Source organism: Tubulanus polymorphus, chromosome 9 (genome assembly GCF_964204645.1).
Source record: "Tubulanus polymorphus chromosome 9, tnTubPoly1.2, whole genome shotgun sequence".
Lineage (NCBI taxonomy): Eukaryota > Metazoa > Nemertea > Palaeonemertea > Tubulaniformes > Tubulanidae > Tubulanus > Tubulanus polymorphus.
In genome coordinates this window covers 4,477,286-4,503,507 of record NC_134033.1, presented here as the reverse complement: position 1 = coordinate 4,503,507, position 26,222 = coordinate 4,477,286, and the positions used below count along the sequence as shown (strand labels likewise).

At 37.7% G+C, this 26,222-nt stretch overlaps 3 protein-coding genes across 3 annotated transcripts; 1 reads left to right on the top strand and 2 right to left on the bottom strand.

The window, feature by feature from the left end:
• Positions 1–61: 61 nt before the first annotated feature.
• On the bottom strand, positions 62–3,466 carry LOC141911251 (uncharacterized). The gene is made up of 5 exons (XM_074802238.1): positions 3,382–3,466; positions 2,627–2,950; positions 1,653–1,973; positions 601–649; positions 62–170 (listed from the first exon to the last, which is right to left on the bottom strand). The coding sequence occupies exons 1-5, from the start codon at positions 3,464–3,466 to the stop codon at positions 62–64; spliced, it is 888 nt and encodes a 295-aa protein (XP_074658339.1).
• Positions 3,467–16,563: 13,097 nt separating this feature from the next.
• Positions 16,564–17,508, bottom strand: LOC141911250 (rhodopsin-like). Its single transcript, XM_074802237.1, has one exon. The coding sequence runs from the start codon at positions 17,506–17,508 to the stop codon at positions 16,564–16,566; it is 945 nt and encodes a 314-aa protein (XP_074658338.1).
• Positions 17,509–23,564: 6,056 nt separating this feature from the next.
• Positions 23,565–24,991, top strand: LOC141911249 (uncharacterized). The gene is made up of 2 exons (XM_074802236.1): positions 23,565–23,853; positions 24,759–24,991. The coding sequence occupies exons 1-2, from the start codon at positions 23,565–23,567 to the stop codon at positions 24,989–24,991; spliced, it is 522 nt and encodes a 173-aa protein (XP_074658337.1).
• The last annotated feature ends 1,231 nt before the right edge of the window (positions 24,992–26,222 follow it).

Here is a 26,222-nt window from a genome sequence, read left to right as displayed (position 1 = left end):
TGTTTTGTTTTACCCTACGTTAAGTGGGTATTAATTGTGCGTTGGATCCGGGGACTATATTTCACGTAAAAAACGTATGGAAGTTATATGAAAGTTTGATATTATAAGTTAAATTTATAATGACCTTGTTTTTCGAGCAAACCTTTTCTTCAGTAGTAACCAGGCGAACTCTGAATGAAAAGGACGAAATTTACAATCAAAAAACAAATTACCAGCGAAGAATTGAACAAAAGTAGGGCTGGTGGTAGCGGCATCGATGTCACATATTTAGCGATTGCCTTTTTTCCCAAATTTTCAGCTGATGGTAGAAAACGACATGAATAATTAGTGAATGTCCCAGTTTTTATTACAATTCCGGTTTCATTGACCCCGACACATCTAAACATCAGCATCTTAAATACACCAACCAGCACGTGATTCTTGTTCAGAAACCAGAGACAAGCGAGATATCGAATCAAGTTATTTTTACAAAACACATAGACCGCAAAGCAGAGTGTGATACGTAGTCTAGTATCAGCCGTTGTTACGAAACAACAGGAACCCGTACATCGTCTAGGAACCTTTTCCGTCGGACATTTTTAGCTCGAAATGAATACTGACCCGAATGTAGTGGTTTCAGTCGTCGGGATTTGAGTGGAACTTGAATCATCTGAAATGAGAGAAAAAAACTACATTTTGAAAGTAACTTTCACTGCGTGTGGCTTTGCTTTCAAAGTAGCCTGGAAAAAAGTGTTTTCCGTAATGAACAAATATGCATTTAACGCCGTAGTAACGCCTAATAGTAATTAACTATCACTGGTCACATGATGTCATACCTCCTCCTAGACCCACCCAGCTTTTAGCCATTTTTCAGCCATTGGTTTCCACCCGTCACCTGATGAAGTTAATGATGTTAGGCAATTTTTTCACTCTTTTGACTGTGCAAAAAATTCTAGAAAACCTTATGCTAGATCTTCGCGTAAACTAAGTATAGTACCCGGAACGCAAAATAGCTGATTTGTAAATCAATGTGCCTTTTCGCATAAAATGAACAACAAACACGAAATGAGATCCGTTATGAATGCGGCGCCAAATAAAGAATACTTCCTGCGTGGCCAGTCAGACAACAGTGCTTCAGCATCCAGTTCCACAGTTCTGAGTTAGCGTTAACTTGAGTTAATTTAGTTCATTTTCAATGAGTTAACTCTGAGTCAACTCTTAATTCACAACTGTGGAACTGGGCCCAGACAGTGAAATCAACGAAATCTAACTCTTAAATCTGAGAGCCGTAAAATGGTTGACACAAAATTTATTCTTGTACGGAGATGAACGGACGGAATAGATACATCAACGAGGAGGCAACAAACCGCGGTCCAACGAAAATAATCCGTGAAAACAAAAGTAAATTCGATGTCGAAACAGATGATATTTACATGAGATTCTTTAAAAGAATACTTTCAAAAATTGGTCGTCCATTCTCCGCATGTGTTCAGCACTTGACCAGGGACATTTTTAAAAGAAAATGAAACTACGGATGAAACAACAAACACCAGGCATTGGACATTTTATCGGCACAATTTGACTCTTTGATATTTGTAGGAAAACCAAGAAAGCAAGTTTTAATGTTCTAAGTTGTTTAACTATTTCAATTAGCTATACAAACAGTTACTTACCTGTTCGATTAACTAGTACGATTAGATCAAACTGAATAGGTTCCCGATCTGTTGGGCTTTCCTTTACTAGACATCTAAAAGACGTTCCATTGTGCAGTTTGAAATCTGCTTGGAATTTTAGCTCAACGGAATGGACATTCTTTTTGCTAGCTCTGTGAAGCTTGTCGTCTGGAATTGTTTCCCATTGTTCTGAAGCTCTTCTCTTCTCTTGGAATGTTAATGTTGCATTAAAATTTCCGACAATTTTACAAGTGTAATATACAATTTCTCCTTGTGTTTTACTGTCGGGGTTTCCTTTGAGGTCTGGCATTGGAATGATTTCTGAAACGAATGAATATAAATATATAGCACAGTACACATTAAATAGCCTTCCCCAGCACAGTACTCGGTCAAACTTCGAATAACTTATCAGAAGAAAATCCAAGGAGGGGGGTGGGGTGTTAGAGGGTATCGAACCCCTCCCATGCTTCGTGTTCAGATTATTTCTGATAGTGAGATCAATCATTTAATGATGGAACTAACCACAATTAAAATCTACATCGATTGATATTTGTAGCGCCTAGGTCAGAGGACGACCATCTTGAGTCCTATCGGCCAAATTTTTCTCGTGCTGATGGGCCCTTTGGGGGATGAAAACATTTACGAAAGACCACGATAATTGATAAAAGTCTCTTCAAAATTTCCCTTAAAAACTTGAAAAATGTGGAAAAAGTGCTGATTTTGGCGAACAACAATGGCTGCCAGTCTTGAAACTTCGTCAAAATAACTGGATTCCGTCTACGGACGAAAAGTGAACGCACTAGCCCGCTGGGACTAAAGTCCAAAATGGGCTAAAAACGAGCTCTACAAACACCAGATATCAGACATTTTATCAGCTCAATTTGACTATATGATATTTCTAGGAAAACCAAGAATGCAAGTTAATGTTCTAGATTATTTGATTATTTCAATAAGCAACACAAACTGTTACTTACCAGTTCGTTTAACTACGATCAGATCAAACTGAATAGGTTCCGGATCTGTTGGGCTTTCATTTACAAGACATCTAAATGAAGATCCATTGTGTAGTTTGAAATCTGCTTGGAATTTTAGCTCAACCAACTCAACATTCTGTTTGTCTTTAGTTCTGTTAAGCTGGTCGTCTGGAACTGTTTCCCATTGTTCCGAACCGTTTCTCTTCTCTTGGAATGATACTGTAGAATTTCCGCCAATTATTTTACAAGTATATCGAATCGTTTCTCCTTGCGTTTTATTGTCGGGTTTTGCATCTCGAGCAGAATGAGGCGTCCTGTAAATTGCTGAAACAAATGAATATAAACATCAATCATATTAATGATAGAATAAACCACGATTCAAATCTTTATCGATTTCTGTTTCGCGGCGTCTGCCGGAAATTACTGCACACGGTTAATTTATGAATGTATTTTTCATTGAAATATATAAGAGATACCTGGGAAAAAACTGCACTTGACCCCTCTACTCAAACGTCTGACTCCGCCCCTGGTTAGTGAGGTGATTATATACGCGACTCGTTTTTTATCAAACCAGACATCAAGATACAAACTTCATGCGAAATTAAGTCAACCAGATGTGTTCATAGTTTGTTGTTTTGTCAGGTTGCATTTAGGGCCTGTAGAAAATCTATTATTTAACAGGTGACGTCATCGAATTCGCAAATCTGACTGAAATATAATCACAAAGTCTAGTAATGGCTGCTGCAGTAACTTACTTTCAGCTCCAGATGTTTGTGTAATGTATAAATTTCCCAGTTGCAACAAAACTGTGCAGATTATAAAGAACAGACGCGTCTTCATCGTCGTGATATAGAAAGTATTGATTCACCTATACCCGTATATACATAGCCAAAACAATCGCTTTGGTTGAGGAAGTTTAACAGATTTAGATGGATCGATAAAAGAGTAAATATATCCTCGTGTTATAGATAAGCAAATGGAGGAAGATAAAAATGTGAAATTTATTAGATGAAAAAATCAGCGGACCTTCCTGACCTGATCAGCCCTATGGGCGACAATTCCTTTCAAGGAGTCAAGAACGATATTGCCGCTAGACGTATCGGCCCCACTCCGCGCGGTTGCGCCACCGCGCGGGATTTACGCGAAGCAGCAGAACACAAACATGGCCACTCTCTCAATTTTCAATGATAGAAATCGTGTGTGCATTTCAATTAAGGTCGGCTGTTAGGGTTTTAAGACACAATAGAAGTTGATGATGTGATATGGCGATGTTGATTAATGATAATTCCACAGTGAAGCTAGTCACGAACGGTGCCGATTGAGTGTACAGCTGCCAAAAACACGTGCGTAGTTGCGTAACTATTTGCAGTGAATTGCAGACAATGTACGAAGCCATAACGGCCTTTAAAAAAAAAATTATACCAATCGCAATTGTAAAATAAAAATGAGATGGAACCTAAGTTAAAATTCTGGCCATTTCTAAAATTTTATTAATTATTATTACTAATTTTTAGTCAGTGCAGAACGTTTAGTTTTCCAACAATAATGAGGGGTGGTAGGTAGTCATGCAATTCAAGTCATCATTTATTACACGTTACTTTCGTGTTGTTGAAAATCTCGTGAGTTCTGGACCAAACCCCAATGAAAAATGTGATCGGTGTGCTGGCCACAAATGCACACAGATCGCACTACACTACCCATTACACACTCCAGTACCCACAGCTTTCATCCATCCAAATATTCAGTGTCTTTCTTCCTGGATTTCCGGGGCTGAAGTCAGCCATGTCTTCGGAGGGTGGATTTTCACAGAAGTGATGGAACTTTTATTCCTAAGAAGGTGGAACCATTTGTAAGGTTCCCGCGTAAACATCGGGTCCGCTGAGTACTTACGTAAATCATCCAGTTTATGCATATTTCGTACAAATTAGCCAATCATCGACGAGTATGACTAATTATGCGTCCAATCATTAATGAGGAAGTTTTGGAAGCTGGTTTTAACGGCAATTTTAATAATTCAATTTTCAAATTAAATCATTTTGCTATCAGAGATTTATGATTTATACCGATATAAACTTCATGCATTTCAGAATAGATTGATTTCTTCACTAGAGTCGCCGCGCAGTTTATAGAGCGAAGATGGATTATGACCAGTGACCCCAATAGTTAGATAATATGAAATATGAAACTTCATTGTGTTCGACAATTCTTGTCGTTCGCACAGATTATTACAAGTGGGTGTCTTGTATATGTTTACACCTAGAGGTTATCGCGATGGTGTATGGTTTACCAGTCTGGACAGAGGTGCTCAAACTGTCTCCCGTAAAACAAGCAGACCCCTCTTGTAAACATATCAGGATGTATTCTGGATGGACGAAAGATAAACCGTTCTCAAAAACTGAGCCGTTACTGGAAATTAAATGGAATTTGAATTGTATTATTGTTCAGGATTTATTTGGAATGAAATCGCGCTCAAACTAGTTCTGGATTGATATAAACTGTGCTAAAAAATAACTGTTATCAAAAACACAAGGATTCAAATTGACTCAAGGATTATCATTGGATTCATACATTACACACACAGGATTGGATAAATTGTAAGTTAGAAAAACATTAACAGTCGAAATTATGTTTTATAGGTTTAATTAGTTTAGGAACTTACTTGGTGAGTTAGTAAGTTATAGAAATGCATGAATATTAATACAATTTTATATAAAATGCTTTAATTAGTAAATAGGGTGCTATTTACGTCAGGGTCCTGTGGGTCTCTGGGTCTACGGATAGAAATAGCAGTTTGTTTATTACTTATGCCTCATATCTTTATTTCATGTTACTGTAATTCATGCTTCTTTTATTCCAGGGTTTCTCTCTATTTTCAGGTTTTTTTTAATTTTTACAGAATTTCAGATTTTTCAAATGTATTGTTTTATAAGACAACGCCTTTTATGTAAATATTTTACTTGAAATAAACATGACAATTTCAGGGTCATCGCTGAGACAAGACCCCAGAAGACTGGGCCACAGAGTACGTGTCTTCACCCCCAGCACACAACAGAGTGGCCCGATTCAGGTGCGGCCTGTATGTTCTACTTCAGTGAGAAGATCACGATCCCCTAGTCACAGTAGATTGAACCTTAAGTTGAATGATGATGACAGAGTGACTGAAGAATTCCGGTGTGACCTGTATATCATGTCTCTCAATTTCAGTATCCTCCTCCCTACCCCCAAACCCTAGCCTGAATGGATAGGCCGAATATATAGGTTAGGTTAGAATACTTAGTTGATAGATCTTTAAATTAAAACATAATTTCAGCTGTTGATATAAAATACAGAATATGTAAGTTTAAGTGGAACTTTTTCACAATAAAGTTGCATTTATTTACAATTGAACTTGATTGGCAATGTTTGACAGTTTGTGAGTTAAGTGTGATTTGAGTAAGATAAAGAGTTGAAGAGTTGAACTCTACTTCTTATGAAATACAAATGACATTTACTTTCGTACAACTGGTTTCAGGTTCAGACAGCCGGTTTCGGTCGAGCCCTATTCCTGTGGAACCTAGATTTCTGGTTTTATATGGGTGAATTATTTCATTGGTATTTGAGCTGATTTTGGGCACGCGATTTTGTTTTGATGTCGATATTTCTCGGGTGTATTTTTAGAAGATGCGGTTTTTTAATTGATGATTCAAATTCACTCGTTATTTGTTATTTTGAGGTCTCCTCTCAATTTCATATAATCTCGTAATAGAAGCGGTTGTTTTTTCGTACCAGTGAACGTCAGTGTTTTATTGCGAACATAGAAATTCATTACAGAAGACAGAATTAGATTCAACGATTTATTACAATTATTCTATATGTAGATTATAGTGGCTACGAACTTTTTAAGTCATCATTATGAAGCCATTTCGCGCTGTTTCATTTCTGTCACGGCGACTGTAGATAGGTAGATCTCGGTCTATTGTTATTCCACATCAGTTCCTCCAATTTCACAACCCTCACGTTGTCAATTCGCTATGATACGTATTACATATCACAGAAAGCCGCATATACGCTTGAATTCATACTGTGAGCAAATATCACAAAGTATCGCAATTTGCTTATTACGTAATAACTAAGATCGTCGGAGATAGTGATACTGTGCAAGAACGAAGGCAATCGGGTTAATTGAATCTATATAGAGATTTGATGTTCTAAAAAAATTAATTAATTAAAAAAAGTAATTAATGTACGCAGTTTTAAAGAGACCTTCAACAGTTCTTTTAATAAATTCGCAATGACAACATCCATTTCAAAGTACCTGGCTCACGTTGCATTAATCATTATTTTTATGTTCTCATCAACTTTAAGTATCCAGAGTGATTTTTGCAAATTCTATTCCATCTTTTTAATTCAACTGGTTTAGTGATTAAACGGCAATCACACATGTTAAATTCTCGTCAAATATGGCGTTGGGGATGGGGCTCTGAAATCTAAAAAAGCCTGGACGGATCCAAAATATATCTGTTTCGCTCGACGGAGTTTAAATCGGCCGCCTTCTCAACAGTTTTATTGCAGTTCCTCTAAAATTATCGTTTGCTAAGTAATAGATAAAGAAATTTACAGACGAGTTTAAGGTCGGTAAAAGATCGGTAAACAGTTCTTGAAGGGTATAGATGGTGTGAGAGTATTTAATAGGTGGCATTTTGACGAAGCGACCGATGAATTCGTTATAAGATCGGAACGAAGCAGGGATTTCACAGACGATAAACAGAATAACAATAGCTACAGCTATCCTGATAGCTTTCACGTCTAGCCTTTGTTCGCCTTCGTGTGTCATTTCTTTTCTCCTAGAACTTATCTTTCTCAGAGTCCATATCAGATGGCTGTTGAAAATTATTAGCATTAAGGCAGGCAGGATTTCTTTGTACAAAGGACTAGGAAAGTCATCAATCCACATAAATACAGTGAGGAAGTATTTTCGTATGGGATCGCTTGCTCCGCGGATGGATTTTATAACGACTTAATTACATTCGTCATAAAACCAGATACCTACTGTAGTACCGATAATCAATGGAGAGCCTAAGATACCAAAAATAATATAGAAACAACAAACTACAATTCTTACCCTTGGTATTGTGAAATGAGTTCTAGCGAAGAATGGCCTAGCGATAGAAAAGGACCTTTCTAAAACTAGTAGTACAGTTATCCAGTTCCTTGTCACTTGCGCTGAGGTTCTCGGTAACCAAGCTACCCGATAGATCCATGGCCGAACACCCCAACTCATACTCGTAGGAATCACGAACATATGACTACCCTGGGTCAAACCGGAGACAATGAAACGAAAAGGTTCTTGAATTATGTGAAATGTAAGAAAGATTATGTCAGCCACTGCCAGACATCGCAGAATGTAGAGCGATATGTGATTTGAAGTTTGGCGACGTAAAATCACAATGCTGAAATTATTCAAAATTATTCCGACGATACTGATAGGAAAACCTCCAGCTAGTTTTACGCTGATTGACAATGCGTTTTGGAATAAGTAAGGTGAGCAGGGATTTCTAGTAGTTGTAGAGAGTAGTGAAGTCGTCTGCGAACTGAAATTCATCGTGAGAGAGAAACCTGTAATCTATGAAATGGAACACCTACCAATGCGTAATATGCACATTCTATGAATGCTTGTATGTATATATTTTCACGATCTCTCTCTTTTTGAAAACCTGAACCGTACGGAATTCCTGGACCGCCACGCTGTTCGTCAATCGCTAAACGTTATTCGCTATTGGTTAATCGTCATACGTTATTCGCTATTCGTTATTGATTCGGTGGTACCGAGTAGTTTCTTCATCGCAACGCGCGTAAAAGTCATCGAACAACTGTAACACGTGTAGACGACTCAAGTTTAGTTTTACACAATGGATGAATTTTAAGCGTTTTAGAGACGAAATGTATAAACGTGAAATGATTTATTACATTGATATCTTCAACGGTATAAAAGCCTTTGATTTTATAAACCTAGTTTTACAAAAAAAAACCATCTGTTAGTGTAGCAGCAGTGGTGGTTTCATAACGATATGTATCATGTTGATATAGTTGTAAGTGTTTGGAATTCTCGATTCTTTAGGTTAACGAACTCTTCGAGATCGGCCTACTGACGAATTCTTGAATTACTCCTGGATTCTTTTGGTTCAACATATTTTCATGAGACAGAATGTTTATCCAAATTAGTTTCTACTTTCTAGAGAGCTCACAGAACAATATCAAAATACTCTCAAAATCATAGTAATTTGTAGTTTTTGAAAAATCGATTGAGATTATTTGAGATGATGATTTTGATGATTTCATTGCTCACGCGAATCGTTTTGTCCTTAAATAACATTATCAAATTTTTCGGAATATCGAAACGTTTCATTGAATCTTATTCGTAGGTGAACAATTAAATAATGAACCCAAATATAACCTTATATTGTCACATTTACACGTGTATTATATTTACGTGTATTACGTTTGTATATATTTGTATAAGATTTTGTTTCCAAAATAAAATATAAATCATGTTCAGTTTCCCAACATACTAGTTTACGTGGAGCAAACCTGTCGAAAATCCCGGTTGGCTTACATGTTAAAATCGATTCGAATGAGTCTATTAAGTTACAACAGTCAACAGTTGGGTCGGAATTAAAGAAACCAGAATCTTGCATCTTTAAGCGTCGATTTTTCAGATCAGGCTATAACCAGTACTACAGTCTTCGCCTAAGTTTCGTCCGACATGGTTGGAATCCGACTCTGAAGGACCATTTTTTTTTAAATATTTTGGAACTCATTCATTAAGGAATATGGTTGCTAATATAGGGTTTACTCACTGTAAAAACTGTTATATGCAGAAATAAACGTAAATGAATAATCAAATGTGTACTATTTAAATAAGTAACATCAGTTTTTGGTTGCTCGTCGCTTGTATCATCTGTCTGATGTGCGATCGATTAACCCTATCTAATTCTGTAGCCGGGAAATCCCCTGGTCAGCATTCACGTGTCGGGTGCCACCTCGCATGCCAGCAATCGTTCTGCTGTCAGCGTCATTTATCCGGGATTCGAACCCACCCGCAGAATTCATTTACTGTTTCGAACGGTCAGCACCGCCCCTACGAGCATTATTGGTCCGGTCACAAATTGTCATTGAATTTACTGGGGGTTAAATAATACTGGTTAGACCAATGGTCGTTCAGAATATACGACTTAGCCGCAGTAAGTAACGAAAACGATTGAGACATTGCTACGAGAATACGAAAGCATTATTTCATATAGGAAACTGAATTTTTTTTATATTGCACCGAGTTGAGCGGTTATATACGACTCGGCCAGATCCGACCTGGCCACAGTTTACTGTACTACTATTCAAGGGCAATCGTACGGTTCGGTTTTATTAAAAACTGCTGTTGCTGCCGTGACAACTGCCTCCTGTCAGATAATTATTGAAAATACAGGAATGTTATTTGATGACGGATCTCAGAGGTCATTCATAACCCAATCATTATAATTTGATCAATTTCAAGACGAAGAGACGAGAATTTTTTAACTTTTCTGGTTTTGATGCTAGATCATCAGGATTCAAAGAAGTTGATAATTATTACTTTGAATGTTATTTTTGTCGAAGAGGAACCTTTTGAGCTTGATGCGTTAGTTGTCCCTGTTATTACTAAACCTATGTCAGTTCAAGTTTCATCGTTTTCTAGGATTCCTGAGTTCAAGGGTATAACATTCGCACATAGCGTGAACAGTGGTTCAAATTCTTTCAATGTAGCGTTATTAGTCGGTTCAGATTTTTACTACCAGTTAGTAGATAAATCTAATGTTATACGGTCTGAATCTGGCCCGGTTGCTGTAAACAACAAGTTAGACTAACCGGTCCTTGGTTGGGTATACCCGGTGGCGACGTTCATAGGCAATTATATTTTTTTCTGGAAATGATTATTTGAAATGGCGAAATATCGAGTCGGGTCGTTCGTGCCCGAGAAACAGGGTTTTCTTTTGCTGTGGCCTTACCCACTAAGAATAGAATAACCTATCCGTATGGAATTTCATTTAGTTATTTTAAACTATCTGTGAGTTAGAGCCCGGAAATGAATTTCACAAAATGGATTTCTGCGACCTTGACCTTGGACCTACAGGACCCAAAATCTAATCAGATACTAACCAAGGACAACACAACTCTTTGAATTTAAAGAAAGTCTGTCAAAGGGTTTAGGTGCTAGGGCACGGAAAACACTGCGGACAGATGGACGGACGACGAAGTAAATACAGCATGCCCCAACAACGCGTTGTGAGGGCAACCAAATCTAGAACCAATATTTATGATTAATTTCTCTTTATGCATGATCGTGACCATTTTCCATGTTTTGTTACGGTATGCAATGGCCGCGACGTTATTACGTCGATCGATTAATTTTAGTCGATGGTGTTCGAGTCCCGCAATTCGAAGTCCGATTAAGCTCAGTTCATAACACAATGCAATTTTATAGCATTACCATCGTCGTTTTCTAATAATCTCAGATGATTAAATCGTTGATAAAGAGGAAAGGTCACACTGATGTCTGAACGGAAAGTCTTCCACATTTGCCGTGGAGTATGACGGTGATTGATTATTAAGGACCATTTGAGCACATGGGTTTTCAAATGAAGAAACAGATATTGTCAACAATGATTCATTTAGTTTTTAAAAGAACTTTGTTTTTAACCCACGTCGATAAAACGTTGAAATTAACTAGTAAAGCGACGCCAGCTTACAACAAACAAAACCATCGACGTAAATCCACGTTAGTATTTCGACATCACAGTCTTCAACGCAGGATCGACGTCGAAAATTGGTTGTGTACCTGCTGGCACTACCGGTTTAATTGTTTCATGATCAGCAATCAACATTAACTTTAGAACATTACATTCACTGGTGCAGTCATTTACATGTTGTACGTGAACCTAACGTAGAACCCAATATTGGCTGGATTACAGAAAATATCATGTCCATATGACCAAGTGGTACAAGGTAGTAAATTCAACTTATCAAAATTTGAAATGGAACATATATTTTTTCATAGAGAAGTGCCTGTTCCTATTGACTTCCATAATTTACTGTGTTATTTCTTAGCTAGCGTTGTGGCTAAAGTTTGAAAAGAATTTAGAATTAATTTGTCAAACGTTAAAGTTTATATGAGGAGAGAAAAAAACTTTTCCCACTGCCTGTTCCTATTCACCCCGTTTTACGGTAACGAGTAATACATAACTAAAATCAATTACGTACCAGATTAGATCTTAAATCAACACATTTTCAAAACCTGGTCGATATGACCTGACGTTACAATGGTGAATGTTTCCAGGGGTGCTGGAGATGGATACCTGTATTTCTGCCTATTTCAGACGAAAACTTCTGAATGCCAAATGTTAAAATATGACAATAAGAGATCATTTCGTGACATTAACGTTGCAAACATTTATTTATATTTCCAACGATTCTGATTTTCTTCTACATCGAGTAAATTTACATTTCGTGTATATTCATTGAGACGTGCTAAAACGTTGTACATTCATCTGCTTCCATGTCAAACACAATATCGATGGCCTTTAAGGTTCACTAGCATTAATAGCGGGTGTAGGAGAGTCCGTTGTCTCTTTGGACTTAATTTTGTTATTCATTCGATCCCTTAATCGGATGTTGCTACGAGTGCCATCTGTCGACCAAATAAGAAACTTTTCAGCAAACGCTTCCCGCACCTTTCGACTGGCCAATGCGTAAATAAGGAAATTGACTGAATAGCTTATTTCTGAAAGAATGACGGACATTGAACTCGATACCAATTGCAGAACTTCTCGTAAGTGTGGGAGCACGGTTACTAGAGTAAGAGAAACTATAGTAGGAAATAACAGAACGAGAAAAACCAGCATTACGAGAAGCATAAGACGAGTAACTCTGTTATTGGTTAATTTGAAGGCGGCGATCGGCATTCTAGCACTGCGGAGTCTCAAAACTGCGACTATACTCACGCAACAAAACGTTATAATGATAAAAGGCAGGTAGCCCATCATTAGAGTCCCTAAAGCGCGTGAGTCGTGGAGTCGATTGGGTATCCTACAACTGGTGTCGTAGTTCATCCATGGACGCAGGGAACCGTCGATTAACACTACGCAAAGGACGCTAAGAACCGTGCAACAGGTGGCGCCACGGGCCGATCCACGGCGACACAAACGCGACGCTGACATCGGAAAACAGACAACGATAAAACGTTCAATACTTATCAATGTTACTAACCAACTGCTCAAAGCGGCAAAATACATACTTATGTATTTCATAAAGCTCTTTGCGAACCCTCCAAAGACCACGATGACCAACGGTCTACCCGAAAGGGCGCTGATGTAATTAATCCAGAAAATACTGTGCAGTATCAAATTACCGCCGTCGCTTATAGCTAGAGCTGCCAGGTAGACCGCGAACGAGCTCTTGCGCATTTTCGGCATCATCATAACGATTAATGATACGACATTCGTCATCAGACCGAAGACAATAAAGAACGAGGTGCAAACAATGTGTACCCACTTTATCGACCGGTTCATAGTGTTCACCAAATCCACTGGATAGACAAAATAGAAGTAGCAGGACGCGCCATAGAGGTGTCGTTCTTGGGGATAAGTTTCATTCGCGTAATTTGAAGTCGAGTTCATTTCTTTATCGACGTATTTGTTTTAACTCGTGAATATATCTCATCAAAGTTCAACTAATTGATTGGTGTTTTCTTCTTGTTCGCGTGATTCACGATCCAGACACGGCTCCTTCACGACGGATCTTGGGTAAAAAGTTTTTATACACCGTTTTGAAATCAATAAGAAATTCTACGATGACGGCGCTGCAAAGAGCACACAATGTAAATTCCCGTTCTTATAGAAATAGTCAGCTTTCGAAAATGCAAGTTTTTGGTTCTCGATCCGTTATGAATAATCCGATATCGTCAGTGAAAGTGTTTGTCATGGACCAAATTGCGGCGGTAAGAATCGTCTGGTGATTTTATTTACGATGGGAGATACGCCAGCTGGGTGTCACACATCAATCTAATTGATAGTCCGTAGTGTCACGCCTCTTCCGTGGCCACGCCTCTCTCCACCGAAAGTGCCGCTTTAAAAGCATATCCACTTGAAACACAAAGAAATATTTCTTTGTATTAAAATAACGATAGAACAGAGTAATTGCCTAGTCACCACTCCGACCAGTACGTCAGTGACCTATGGTCTGGCAGTATTGTTTGCAAGGCAGCATTTTATTTCGATGCATTGAACAAGTGTTTTAGACGACTTGAAGATTGGAATTTAGCACAAATTGCTCTCTATAAGCCCGAGTTCTGAATAGTGTCATCTAGTGGATCTCCGATTACCCAAACAACAAACGACTGCCCCCACTTCATGTGGGCACAAAATATCTCGGCAGCCCATGTCCAGGTATTCTACATTTTAATATATTTCATAAATCAGACATTTGACGGTCATTCACAAATTTGTAAGGTTTCACGGTTAGGTAAAAAAGAAAGATTAGGCATTCTACTTCCATTCGACTTTTCCTGGATGTGCAACGTGAGGCATAGGAATATGTATTAGATGATTACTTGAAATACAGGATATTTGAGGGTGATATATTGGGGGTTAACTGTATTGTAAAACAAATAAGTCACATAGACCTAACCATTCAATCCAATCATCCACACTGAAGGTACTCTTCTTCTCCCGGAAAAGTGCACTGCACTCACTCTGTTCGCTTTTCGATTTTTTAAATTAACCGTTGTTAATTCGTTATTTTTTTTGCTCATGCTCCATTGCTCTAGAGATAATATTATATATACTTGCAATGCGGTTTGGCATCAAAATCGTTCACAGGCAAAAGTACACTGTCCTTTAAAATACAAAATCCTCTAGAAAAATAATCAAAAGTACACCACATTTCGATCTCGCCTTTGAGATCATCATCCAGGAGTTTGAACGCCTGGCGATGATCTCTAGGTTGAGTTCTAGGTCGTGTTGTTTTAATATTTGATTAGATAAATTCCCGATTTAAAAAAAATTTTAACGTGTAGATAGTGGGTTCTTAATATTCGTTCAACGCGTTTGAGTGTGTTTATTCTACTGAAGGAATATAGGGAAAAAGTGAAAAATAAAGGATTTTGTATCAAAGGCGTTTCTAAATACTAATTGGAGAAAAGAATGACCAGGGAATCTGTGCATTTTCTCACGGAGATCAGGGCGTTCCAAAGGGTCTTGGTTTTAATTGAACCTTTCAAATTCATGCATTATTATTTCATCAATTATCTAACACATAGGTGTATATCACTGTGCAATAGGCCACACCTCATGTGATAACTTTGAATTGTCGTAATTTGTCGTTGTGAAATTGTGTGAGATGTAATTACGTTCATCCTCAGTTATGTGGAAAAACACAACACCCTTGCAATTCAGCTAATCAAATTCCCATCCTCTGCGATAACCTTTAACTTTTACAACTGTTCCTAAATCACTTATATTCTTAACCTCCTGATCATCTTCATTGTCTTTTCTACTCTTGTCTTGTTTCTAAATGCAATTTTAGAGGTTTAATTCAGAGTAAGTAACTGGGAATAACGAATAAACTAGTTTTCTCAAATAAATGTGATTTTGTCTATTCCGGGTTACAAAATCGGAATTAATCTCCGAAAAATCGCTTTTAACTAAGGAAACTAGTTTATGAGTTACTGACTCGCAATAAACCTCAACATGTTTTTTGCTTGGCCCCCATTAGCCCTCTTTCTCTCTTTTTTACTTGATCATCTTCAAAGTAATATATGAACCCTTTCAGTGCGCTTAACGATACGATTGATCATAACATTTGTCTATAGGAACGACTCCAAATTGTGCGGCGACGGTGACGACCGACCACCACAGAACAGACAACGTAGAGTACGATAGATTTGACTTTAATTCCCCAAAATAGTATACATTACGAGATATTTATAGTAAGCACTGAAAATACGATTCGGTTGATCGGTTTTCGACACGGATTAACGTTGATGACTACGACTGTTCTCGACGACATTCATCTACATCGATTTAAATCTGTGTATGGTTTTGGAAACACACTCACAGCTCTTGTGAGTTCCTATATTATAAACCGTACTTAAACAGTAATCGAAGGAGGTGAAAGTTCGGCTTCTAAACCTTTAACCTGTGGTATTTAAAAAAAATAATATCCGGTGATTCTATTCTAATGTTTTCACAAATCACGCAGTGCTTGTTTCGTGAAAATCGTTTTTCTGTTAGACGTTTTGTGTTACCTAAATACCCGGTAACTACCGCAACTACCCGGAAATTTGAACGGAACAATGTCTTCTGTGATGTGATTTTCTTGACGAAATAGAGGAAAGATGCAGCTGTTCATGTTATAATGATAATAACAACAACAACAACAACAGCAGCAGCAGCAGCCAGCAGCAGCAACAGCAGCGGCAGCAGCAACAGCAGCAGCAACGATGTATATAGACGTGATCCTTATACATAAGACGTGCCTCGGGGTATACTGATTAAACTAATATTCAAGATATCATTCCTAATTCATTGATAGATACTAAGTTTAATGGTGAGTTCAACGGCGATGAACTAGTGGAATTTTTTCGTAGTCGTCGGCGAATTCTGAAATCTCCATATGATTAAAAAGTTGGAACGGATTCATTTTTACTAATTAGATAAATTTGAAACGAGGAAAGAAAGACCGAGAGTTAAAATAGTCTAATTTAGCGGATGCAGATTTTCTAAATGATTAGATTAGTTAAATGGAAGACAGGGTGGGTGCTGATATAGACTGCAGCGAGGTAATCGATTTTTTATAACGACCGTCTTGCCACCGGGTGAAGAGTATTATACGATTTTGGATATGTCTACAGCTATATTTCGTGGCCGCGTTCACGACGGTTTCTTTGCGAAGCACAAACTCCGCAATTCGTTTCTGATCTCTTTTCCCGTCATCAGATACAAGTAGAGATTGAACGAAAAGTTTATCATTAGAATATCGGTGAGGGCGGTGAAAATTTTTTTTAATCCCGCATTAGTCCCGACGTGAGGGCTCACTAAAGTGGCGGGGAATGTCGTAACCATGAAGAAAACGCACAGTACCAGAACCAACACGGTTACCTGGTTTGAGTATTTAGATGCTCGGGTTGTTCCTGAGTCTCCCCTTTTGTTGAATAACGTGATGGAAGTTATGGCGGACGTGATCGCTAACGAAATACACGGGCCGATAGAGATGAGAATCGACGACAGCAAAGGCTTGGTAAATGTGAGCACATCTTTAAAGGTACAACCGTTATCACTAACGTCAATAGTTACAAATAGAAAACTGTAGATCAGCGCTATGAAGCAGATTACGGAGAAACAGAGTTTCGACGCTGTATTCGGGCTCCAGAAACGAGGACCTCTAAACGGAAAACAAACGACGCACATTCGCTCGGCGGATACGAGGACCAGCGTCCACGGACTGCTCGAAAGTCCAACCGATATAAAATACTCAAAAAGTATACATTGAATTCGCGTCGACGGTTTGACCAGTAATTTTCCATAAAATGCATATGATATAACGTTGATATATTTGGCGAAGTAACCGATGAGAACCAATGTGTCGCAGACGGCCAGCTGAACGAACATGCGACTGAATGAACGTCGCCATAGATTACGTCGCAGCATAACTATTAAGATGAGGAGATTGCCGCCAAATCCGAGCACGAAACAAAGACTGGCGAATACGAGGTAACACCACAGATAGGTTCCGTTTATCGTACTCGCTGCGAGTACGACGCTTGTGTAGATATTAGTGGGATTCGTGCGGTTCCGATGAACTGAAGTTGCAGCCATCGCGTCGACCAATCAGACTTCACTCTCAATTACGGCTCGCTGATTACTATGAAACTATCTCGAAAGTTATATAGATTTCCCAAACGTCCTCGCAGACTTCTTTCGTGCGTCAATTCGAATGACCTTGAATTCTATATACTTTTACGTTATAAGTGTGTAAATCATCGTATGGATTCAATGGAGAAATAGTTACCTGTTCCTCAACGCTCGAAACATTTGTACGTTTAACAAAGCATCATCGATATTTCGAAGTTGATACATTTATATGATAATAATCTGTTTTATAAGTTTAAACAAATCGATATCGATGATGATGATTCTGACAATTTTCTTCCAGACGAGTAGGCATTTGTTGTTGTGTTCGCTGATTGGTTCATTTACCGAGAAATCCGACGGAAGCCAAATGTTGGATTTGGTATACGGTAAAATCTTCCGAAAAGAAATGTCCTGGAAAATATGTCAATGGGAAAAATGTCCCCAGAAAAAATGTCCTGGAAAATATGTCCCCTCAAAATATCCCAGTCTATCATTACTAACTCGGTAATGTAAGTTAATTTCATAATAACGCCGGGAACAAACTTGGTAATACATTTAATCATAATTTCATACGAACAATTATTGAAAATTTATAACAAATAATGGGTCCACTAAGATTTAAATATTTGTATTATAAATTTATCTTCTCATATTTGACGTAATAATTGAAGTATGAACATACAAACCATAGACCTTGCTAGAAAAATCGTAGTAGGTTTTTGCGGCAAAAATTAAAACAACGGAATTTCTAACTTTTAAATGCGTTTTATTCTTTAATCCGATGGGAATTTTTCAAACATTACCAGGTATTACCTGAAAATTAAGCACTAATCAGAGCCTGATATAAATTTTTCCGAAAGTGGCCACTTTTCAGAATTCGTCAGACTCACTACATACAGTCCCTGCGATTAAACCGAATATTCGATTAAACAGGGTGAGGGGTACAGGCCCAAGTCCGATATACGACATTGTAGTGCAACGTGTAGATATACTTTTGGAGTAAATCGGGGAATTAATGCGCAAGCTGAAATGTAAAAGCGTAGTAATACGCCTTACGTACTAGGGTGATGACTCTAAATGACGGTTGACAGATGACACCCTACACGCAAGTTAGGTGACGACTCCACAGGACGGTTGACAGCTGACACCCTACATAACAGTTAGGTGATGACTGCACAGGACGGACGACAGGTAGACACCCTATACGACAGTTAGGTAATTACTGCACAGAACGGTTAACCGGCAGACACCCAATACAACAGTTAGGTGATGACTGCATAGGACGGTTGACAGGTAGACACCCTACATAACAGTTAGGTGATGACTGCACAGAACGGTTAACTGGTAGACACCCAATACAACAGCTAGGTAATGACTGCACAGAACGGTTAACTGGTAGACACCCAATACAACAGTTAGGTGATGACTGATGCCTGAACGTTACATTATAAAGTTTCACGAACGTTTCCGAATGTTGTATGGACGTTGTGTGCTAGCTGGAACTTGTCTCTTTTCCACGATAATGTTCCATCGGAGCCTGGCGAGGTCCACACGTGTCTAGAAAAGTTATTTGAAAATATTTTTCGAATTCGAAAAAAGTCACATCAATACATGAGAATAAATGAGACCCAAATAACGAAATTTCTGTAGGAATGCTTTTTCATTGAAATACTGCCATTGAACCCTGAATCTCACAATATGACTTATGTTATTTCCATACTCTTGTTTCGACATCTTCACTATTGCCATCTGGTAAGATTCAGATGGCAGTCTACTGTAGACGGCGGAATAAAAGTTGTAAATAAGGTCTCTTTAGTAAGTTGTAGAATCGTGTTTCTCATCAGAACAGTTTTATTTGTATTTCAAATGTGATGAGATTGGATACATAAACTGTACTGTATATAAGAATTGAAATATACTGTAAACGTGATCACAAATAATCAATACGTCTCTTACCTATCGGTAGTTTGGTTCCAGTGAATAAACTGAAGTTTAAAATCAAAATCATGCACGAAACCAGCATTTTAACAGGATATATCTGTAAGCTCGGCCGCGTTCACAAATATCATTTGTACTGATTTGTATCGTTTTGATTATGTAACATGTAAAACCCAGCAGAGCAATAACATCAAATAATGTCATTGATATACTGCATGATCAGCAGATGCGTCACGCCTCAAAACGCTGAGTGTCTTTAGCAATAACTGTTTAAATTAGAAATAACCGTACGGCTTACTTTGCAATATTTACAGTTCCATCCACTACTGTCACTTTTTTTCCAAATCTCACAAGAACATGAGTGAATTTCTTTATGGCTAATTTGCAAAGTTACAAATGTGTAACTTCGTGGTAAATTTCTACATATATCTTTTACCGGGACGAGAAATTCGTGGAATATTTCTGTATGAAAATCCGCTGCAGAAATTTGGTCAGATAACTATTGATTTCAAGTTTCATACAACATTTTTGTTCGTTTAGTAACATGTAAAAGACAGACAGTATTTTAGTCTTATCTAGATACGAGCTTTTGCAACAATAGCAGCTTCAAGCAGCTTCATCAGATAAAGAAGTCCCTGTATGAATAACCCATAATGCGACTTCTAGATCCAGTTTTACACATGTGAGTTACTGTTAACTCTGTTTACTGTTAACTGTTAAGAGTAAAAATAATCAATTTTCAATGAGTTAACTCTGAGTCAAATCCTAACCAGAACTGTTGAACTGGGTCTCGTGTTATAGGTTTTGTTGATTGGACAGAAGGTTAACATAGGCTCCTCTACAACCCTCATTATAGTTTATATAATTATTTATTATAATTATGTTAGTGCGTGGCTCAAGAGAAAGCAGAACTCTTAATATCTAACTACAAATGCACATGCTCAAACACTTACTTCGATGACGTGGTGCACATAGACTCGCACAGAACCCTTCAAACTAGGTATCAATGTATATAAAAATTATCGTAACTTTTTTTTACGGCGTCGAAATACTCCTGCACTTGCTTATTTCTTATTTCTTAATCAGAAATTCTACATATAGATTTCGACCATTTCTCAATTTCTTTAAAATCATCCACTGCCCGCGCCTCTGATCCACGACTGTATTGGTTTGCTGAACGGACAACGACTACTATTTGAGAGTATTTTCTACTATTTCAAATAACTTTTAAATATCTATAATAACTCTCAAAATCTGGTTCGGTTCGTCTTCAATTAAACTATTTTTTTCGAAGTTGAAAAGACCCCCTTTTTCCATATTTTCAGATTTGACTTCAAACTCATATTTGAGAGTAGTGGGTTTCTGTTCTTAACTATTCCGAAGCATATGAAACGATTCTAAAAAACAAGAATCCGGAGCGCGTCCAGTTCTAACCCGTCCATATAAACACGACTCTCAATGAACGTGTCAAGCAACGAAATCGATAAAATCACGAATATGAAAAAAAAAACTATAATAATTTCACGAAACCACGAACAACAATGATAATATTTCGATGGCGCGTGTTCTCAATTCTTCTTTTATCAGTACTTCGCTCCGAGGTAAGCGACGTCCGTACCGCAGAACGAGGGAAACTCCTTCAAATTAAATACATAACAACATCCAATAATTTTCTTTGACAAACATAGTGGAACTCGGGATTTTGTGTTCACACTCAACGCAACAGAACAAAGTTTATGTCTTCCGATACAGAAGTCAAATGTGCCAAATGCCCACGTGACGCGCGGGTCGCATCGAAACCGGTTTCATTCAGTTTAGATTAGGCATATTTCGTACCAATTAGCAAATCATCGACGAGTATAACTAATTATGCGTCCGATCACAGATGAAAATGTTTTGTCAGCACGACCTGGTGTTAGCGGCATCATCAAATGTGATTGTTAAATTTTCAAATCAAATCAACTGCTAGTAGATATTTCTAGTATCTGATTCATACTATATTGATACATATTTCATGCAGTTCAGAATTGATTGATATCTGTAGAGCCGCGCAGTTTATAGAGCGAAGATGGATTATGACTAGTGACCCCGATAGTTAGATAATATGAAATATGAAACTTCATTGTGTTCGAAAATTCTTGTCGTTCGCACAGATTATTACACCTGGGTGTCTTGTATTTGTTCACACCTAGAGGTTGTCGCGATGGTATATGGTTTACCATTCTGGACAGAGGGGCTCAAACAGTCTCCCGTAAAAAAAGTAGACACCTCTTGTGAACATGTATGGAATCGCGCTGAAACGAATTTAAGATAAACTGTTCTCAAAAACTTAGCTGTTACTGGAAATTAAATGGAATTTGAATTGTCTTCTTGCGCAGGATTTAGTTGGAATGGAATCGCGCTCAAACTGATTACCGGATTTATAACTGTTATCCAAAACACAAGGATTCAAATTGACTCAAGGATTATCATTATATTGGATATACATTAAACACACAGGATTGGATAAACTGTAAGTTCGAAAAACATTAACAGCTGAAATTATAATTTATAGGTTAAGTTAGTTTAGGAACTTACTCGGTGAGGGATTAAGTTATAGGAGTGCATGAATATTAATACAATCTTAAATCAAATGCGTTAATCAATAAAGAGGGTCCTATTAACGTCAGGGTCCTGTGGGTCTCGGGGTCTACAGATAAAAATAGCAGTTTGTTTATTACTTATATCTCTATTTCAGGATCCTGTATTTCATGCTTCTTTTTTTCCAGGGTCTCTCTTTATTTTCAGGTTTTTAACTTTATTTTTTCAGAATTTCCGATTTTTCAAATTTATTGTTTTATAAGACAACACCTTTTATGTAAATATTTTACTTGAAATAAACGTGACAATTTCAGGGTCATCGCTGAGACAAGACCCCAGAAGACTATGCCACAGAGTACGTGTCTTCACCCCCAGCACACAACAGAATGGCCCGATTCAGGTACGGCCTGTATGTTCTTCTTCAGTGAGAAGAACAAGACCCCCTAGTCACAGAAGATTGAACATGAAGTTGAATGATGATGACAGAGTGACTGAAGAATTCCGGTGTGACCTGTATAACATGTCTCTCTATTTCAGTATCCTCCTCCCTACCCCCAAACCCTAGCCTGAATGGGTAGGCCGAATATATAGGCTAGGTTAGAATAGTTAGTTGATAGATCTTTAATTAGAACATAATTTCAGCTGTTGATATAAAACACAGTTGTAATTTCAAGTGGAACTTTTTAACAGGAAAAGTTGCATTTATTTACAATTGAACTTGATTGGAAATGTTTGACTGTTCGTGAGTTAAGTGTGATTTGAGTAAGATGAAGAGTTGGAGAGTTAAACTCTACTTCTTATAAAATACAAATGACATTTACTTACGTACAACTGGTTTCAGGTTCAGACAGCCGGTTTCGGTCGGGTCCTATTCCTGTGGAACCTAGATTTCTGGTTTTATATGGTTGAATTATTTTATTGATATTTGAGCTGATTTCGGGAGTGCGCTGTTTGTTTTGATTTCGATATTTCTTGGGTATATTTTTAGAAGACGCGGTTTTTTAATTGATGATTCAAATCATTCGTTTCATGTTATTTTGAGGTCTCCTCTCAATTTTATATAATCTCGTAATAGAAGCGGTTGTTTTTCGTACCAGTGAACATCAGTGTTTTATTACAAACATAGAAATTCATTACATGAAACAGAATTAGATTCAACGATTTATTACAATTATGCTACATGTAGATTATAGTGGCTACGAACTTTTTAAGTCATCATTTCGAAGCCATTTCGTGCTGTCTTATTTTTGACATGGCGACTCTAGATAAAATAGCGGTTTATACATAAAGCACTATTTGAAAGAGGTTTTGAAACTAATGGGACTTAATTCGTGCGACCGAACGATTTCGCTACTTGTATCAAAGCGATTTATGCGAGGTTGACTACGTATTATCTGGACACACACAGGATGCCGCACGCGGTTAGCTGGAATCTGTAACTGGTGATTAGTTCCATGCATAGAACAGTTCTTATGTTACGTGTAGCACATTTTCTCCACGACATGTTCGCTAAATTCATCCCGTTTATTTGTCTGACAGTCCGCGTCGCGTCCGAGTTTCGAGAGTTCTATACGATGACGGTCGACGCGTCTGCAAAATCTTACAAGTCGACAGTCGGGTCGCGCGGTGAATGCGCGCTGCGCTGTTTGAGCGAAGGGTCGAATTGTCGGGGTTTCGACGTCGATTCGACGAAATCTCACGGCGTCGACGAATGTTACCTGTTCGACAACGAGCTGGTGAAATACAGAGCATCGGGAAAAACGAAAATTGTCATGTACAAACACGATAAAGGTATTTTTTCGAGAACTTACTACTTTTTTTCAATTCATAAGTGAATAAATGATTCCAGCTGTAAAGAGAAGCTCTAGAATATTGGCATAAATCATGTTAATCGGGCTATTTGAAATCGTCTTTTTGAGAATATCGGATATGTATATATATATATATATATATTATATATTCCTCTGTTTGTAGAACACGGATCTTGTAGATTTGGATTTTTCGTCGCGAATGGAATTTGCTATCACGTTTTCCGATGGAACAGTAACGCTTATAAAAGTGCGACCGTCACAGACGCGGCAAGTTTCTGTACCTATCACGGTTGGATACTTGCCGAACCCCGCACTTCACAATCGAGGGCTGCCTTGAGGAAATATCTCATCGACAAAAATGGTATGTCTAACTTCATATTGATTGATTCTAAAGCTAGAATAAAATCATACCTTGTTTCTCCTAATCGACCGAGTAAGTTTTGTAAACTGCCATAAAATTTGTAATGAGTTTCTATTACTATTACTATTACTGTCGGGTCTGTTATTGTTAGTTTGATCATGATTAAAAAAGTGATGCACGGTAGATTGGGTGACCGGCCGGGTCAACTTTTAAACTCTACAGAAATAAGAAACAAAGTATAAACATTTTTGTAGCCAAATTCCTATCATTAAACGAGTTTGAATTAACTTTTCGGTAATAATGCCAGGTTGTCGATTTAGATGTGGGATTGCGAAACATCGCGGAGTCTAAATCAACACATATTATCTGAAGCTCTTAGGCCATTTGCTCTGGTTAGTTACTGCCATGCCGTATCTTCAGTTTTCACACCATAAATCAGTTATCCTTTTGAGTTACCGGCTCAAAAGGCGCCACCCTTAAAATGGAGTGCACAATTATTTCTAAAATTAATATTTCTTTTTCAGAAGTCGTTTATAAACCTATGTTAGGTGGATATGATTTGCAGACGAATTCCGGGTCAATGCGCGGCCCGTGGGTTTGGAGATCAGATAATACCATTATCGCAATCCTACCCTGGCACAACGGGGAACCGAACTATCGGCACGAACGCTGTATTCAGTGGTACATCGATACAGATAGATATAATGATATTCCTTGCAACAATCACAACGACTTTTTATGTCAGTACAACCCGTGAGAAACACATTTCATAACTGTAACACTTCCGATTTCATCATTAAATTTACAGTTGAAATCATTGTGCGAAAACGACATTAAAACCGGTGATGCGTTAAATATCGTGTCGTGACAATTACTATATAGATCAGGAGTGAATTATTAATATGTTTATGGCGGTTTATGACGCTTCACTAATTTGTCCTATTTGTACAAGAATAATAAAACCGCCAGATAGTAACAGTAGGTAATATATACATTCATTAAAATGGATTTCGATATTACTTCGGAACATCAAATTTCTTTCATCGTTTACTGTTGATACACTAGGTTCAGCAACTGCCAAAAATCTAAAACTGTCATCAGAGAAAACTCAGCCAAAATTCACTAACCTCCAATTCGTGATGCCTTTCGGTCCCGGCTGGTTGTAACAAGTTTATCCGAAAAAGAGGTTTTTACAACGGTATAACATCGTACTACACGTCCTTAGTACAAACTACTAACTATAAATGTATTTCGGTGTTGCAAATTCTATTTCCATGTGTCCGTCTTAAGACTATGTAAAGCCTTTATAATTCCCACGGCATGGGAATCAAGGGCGACGAACAATGAGCGAACAACTTGAGCAGACGACAGGCCATCAACAGTAACAGCGAGGACGTATAACTAATTACTTAGCAAACCACAAAAATACCACACATGGTATTTTCCTAAAATGAACTGTCCAATCAATCCGTATCCTTAATACCGGTAACTGATCGTTATTACCTTCTGTAGTTAATGATTATCAAATTAACTACACTTTGAAAACGAAAGTACGAAAAACTAAAATGCGAGAAAGATGACAAAGAAATTTCGGATATTTTCAATCAAGGTTGCGCCAGGACAAAAGTCCAAGTGCCGGTTCAACCGCTAGTGAAAATATTTAATTTAATATACTATTAATCCTGTTCTTACTATGGCTGATTCTAGAAATTACTTAATTATGTTCGTTGCACCGTTCGTCTTTTAGTTCTGTCGAGATTGGTAGGAATACAGTGACGTGGATGGTAGCGCAAATACTGCAAACGCGACTTAAACAGCTTTTTTTGTACTCTGTGATTTTGTAGTTTTCTTTTCAGAAGAAATAATTTTTGATTTCTTGAATAACTGAACTATTATAACAGAATTCAATAGAATTATGAAAGATAACGGTAGAATGTAAGCGTAGATAACATTCATGGCGAAATATTCTAATTTATATTCTATATAAC

Excerpts from the sequence above, each read along its gene's own strand:
- LOC141911249 (XM_074802236.1), top strand. The coding sequence starts at position 23,565 with ATGTTCGCTAAATTCATCCCGTTTATTTGTCTGACAGTCCGCGTCGCG. Across the intron at positions 23,854-24,758 it reads CATGTACAAACACGATAAAG|AAGTCGTTTATAAACCTATG; the intron begins GTATTTTTTCGA and ends TTTCTTTTTCAG.
- LOC141911250 (XM_074802237.1), bottom strand. The coding sequence starts at position 17,508 with ATGGCTGCAACTTCAGTTCATCGGAACCGCACGAATCCCACTAATATC.
- LOC141911251 (XM_074802238.1), bottom strand. The coding sequence starts at position 3,466 with ATGAAGACGCGTCTGTTCTTTATAATCTGCACAGTTTTGTTGCAACTG. Across the intron at positions 1,974-2,626 it reads GATCGTAGTTAAACGAACTG|AAATCATTCCAATGCCAGAC; the intron begins GTAAGTAACAGT and ends CATTCGTTTCAG. Across the intron at positions 171-600 it reads ACTGAAACCACTACATTCGG|AGTTCGCCTGGTTACTACTG; the intron begins GTCAGTATTCAT and ends CTTTTCATTCAG.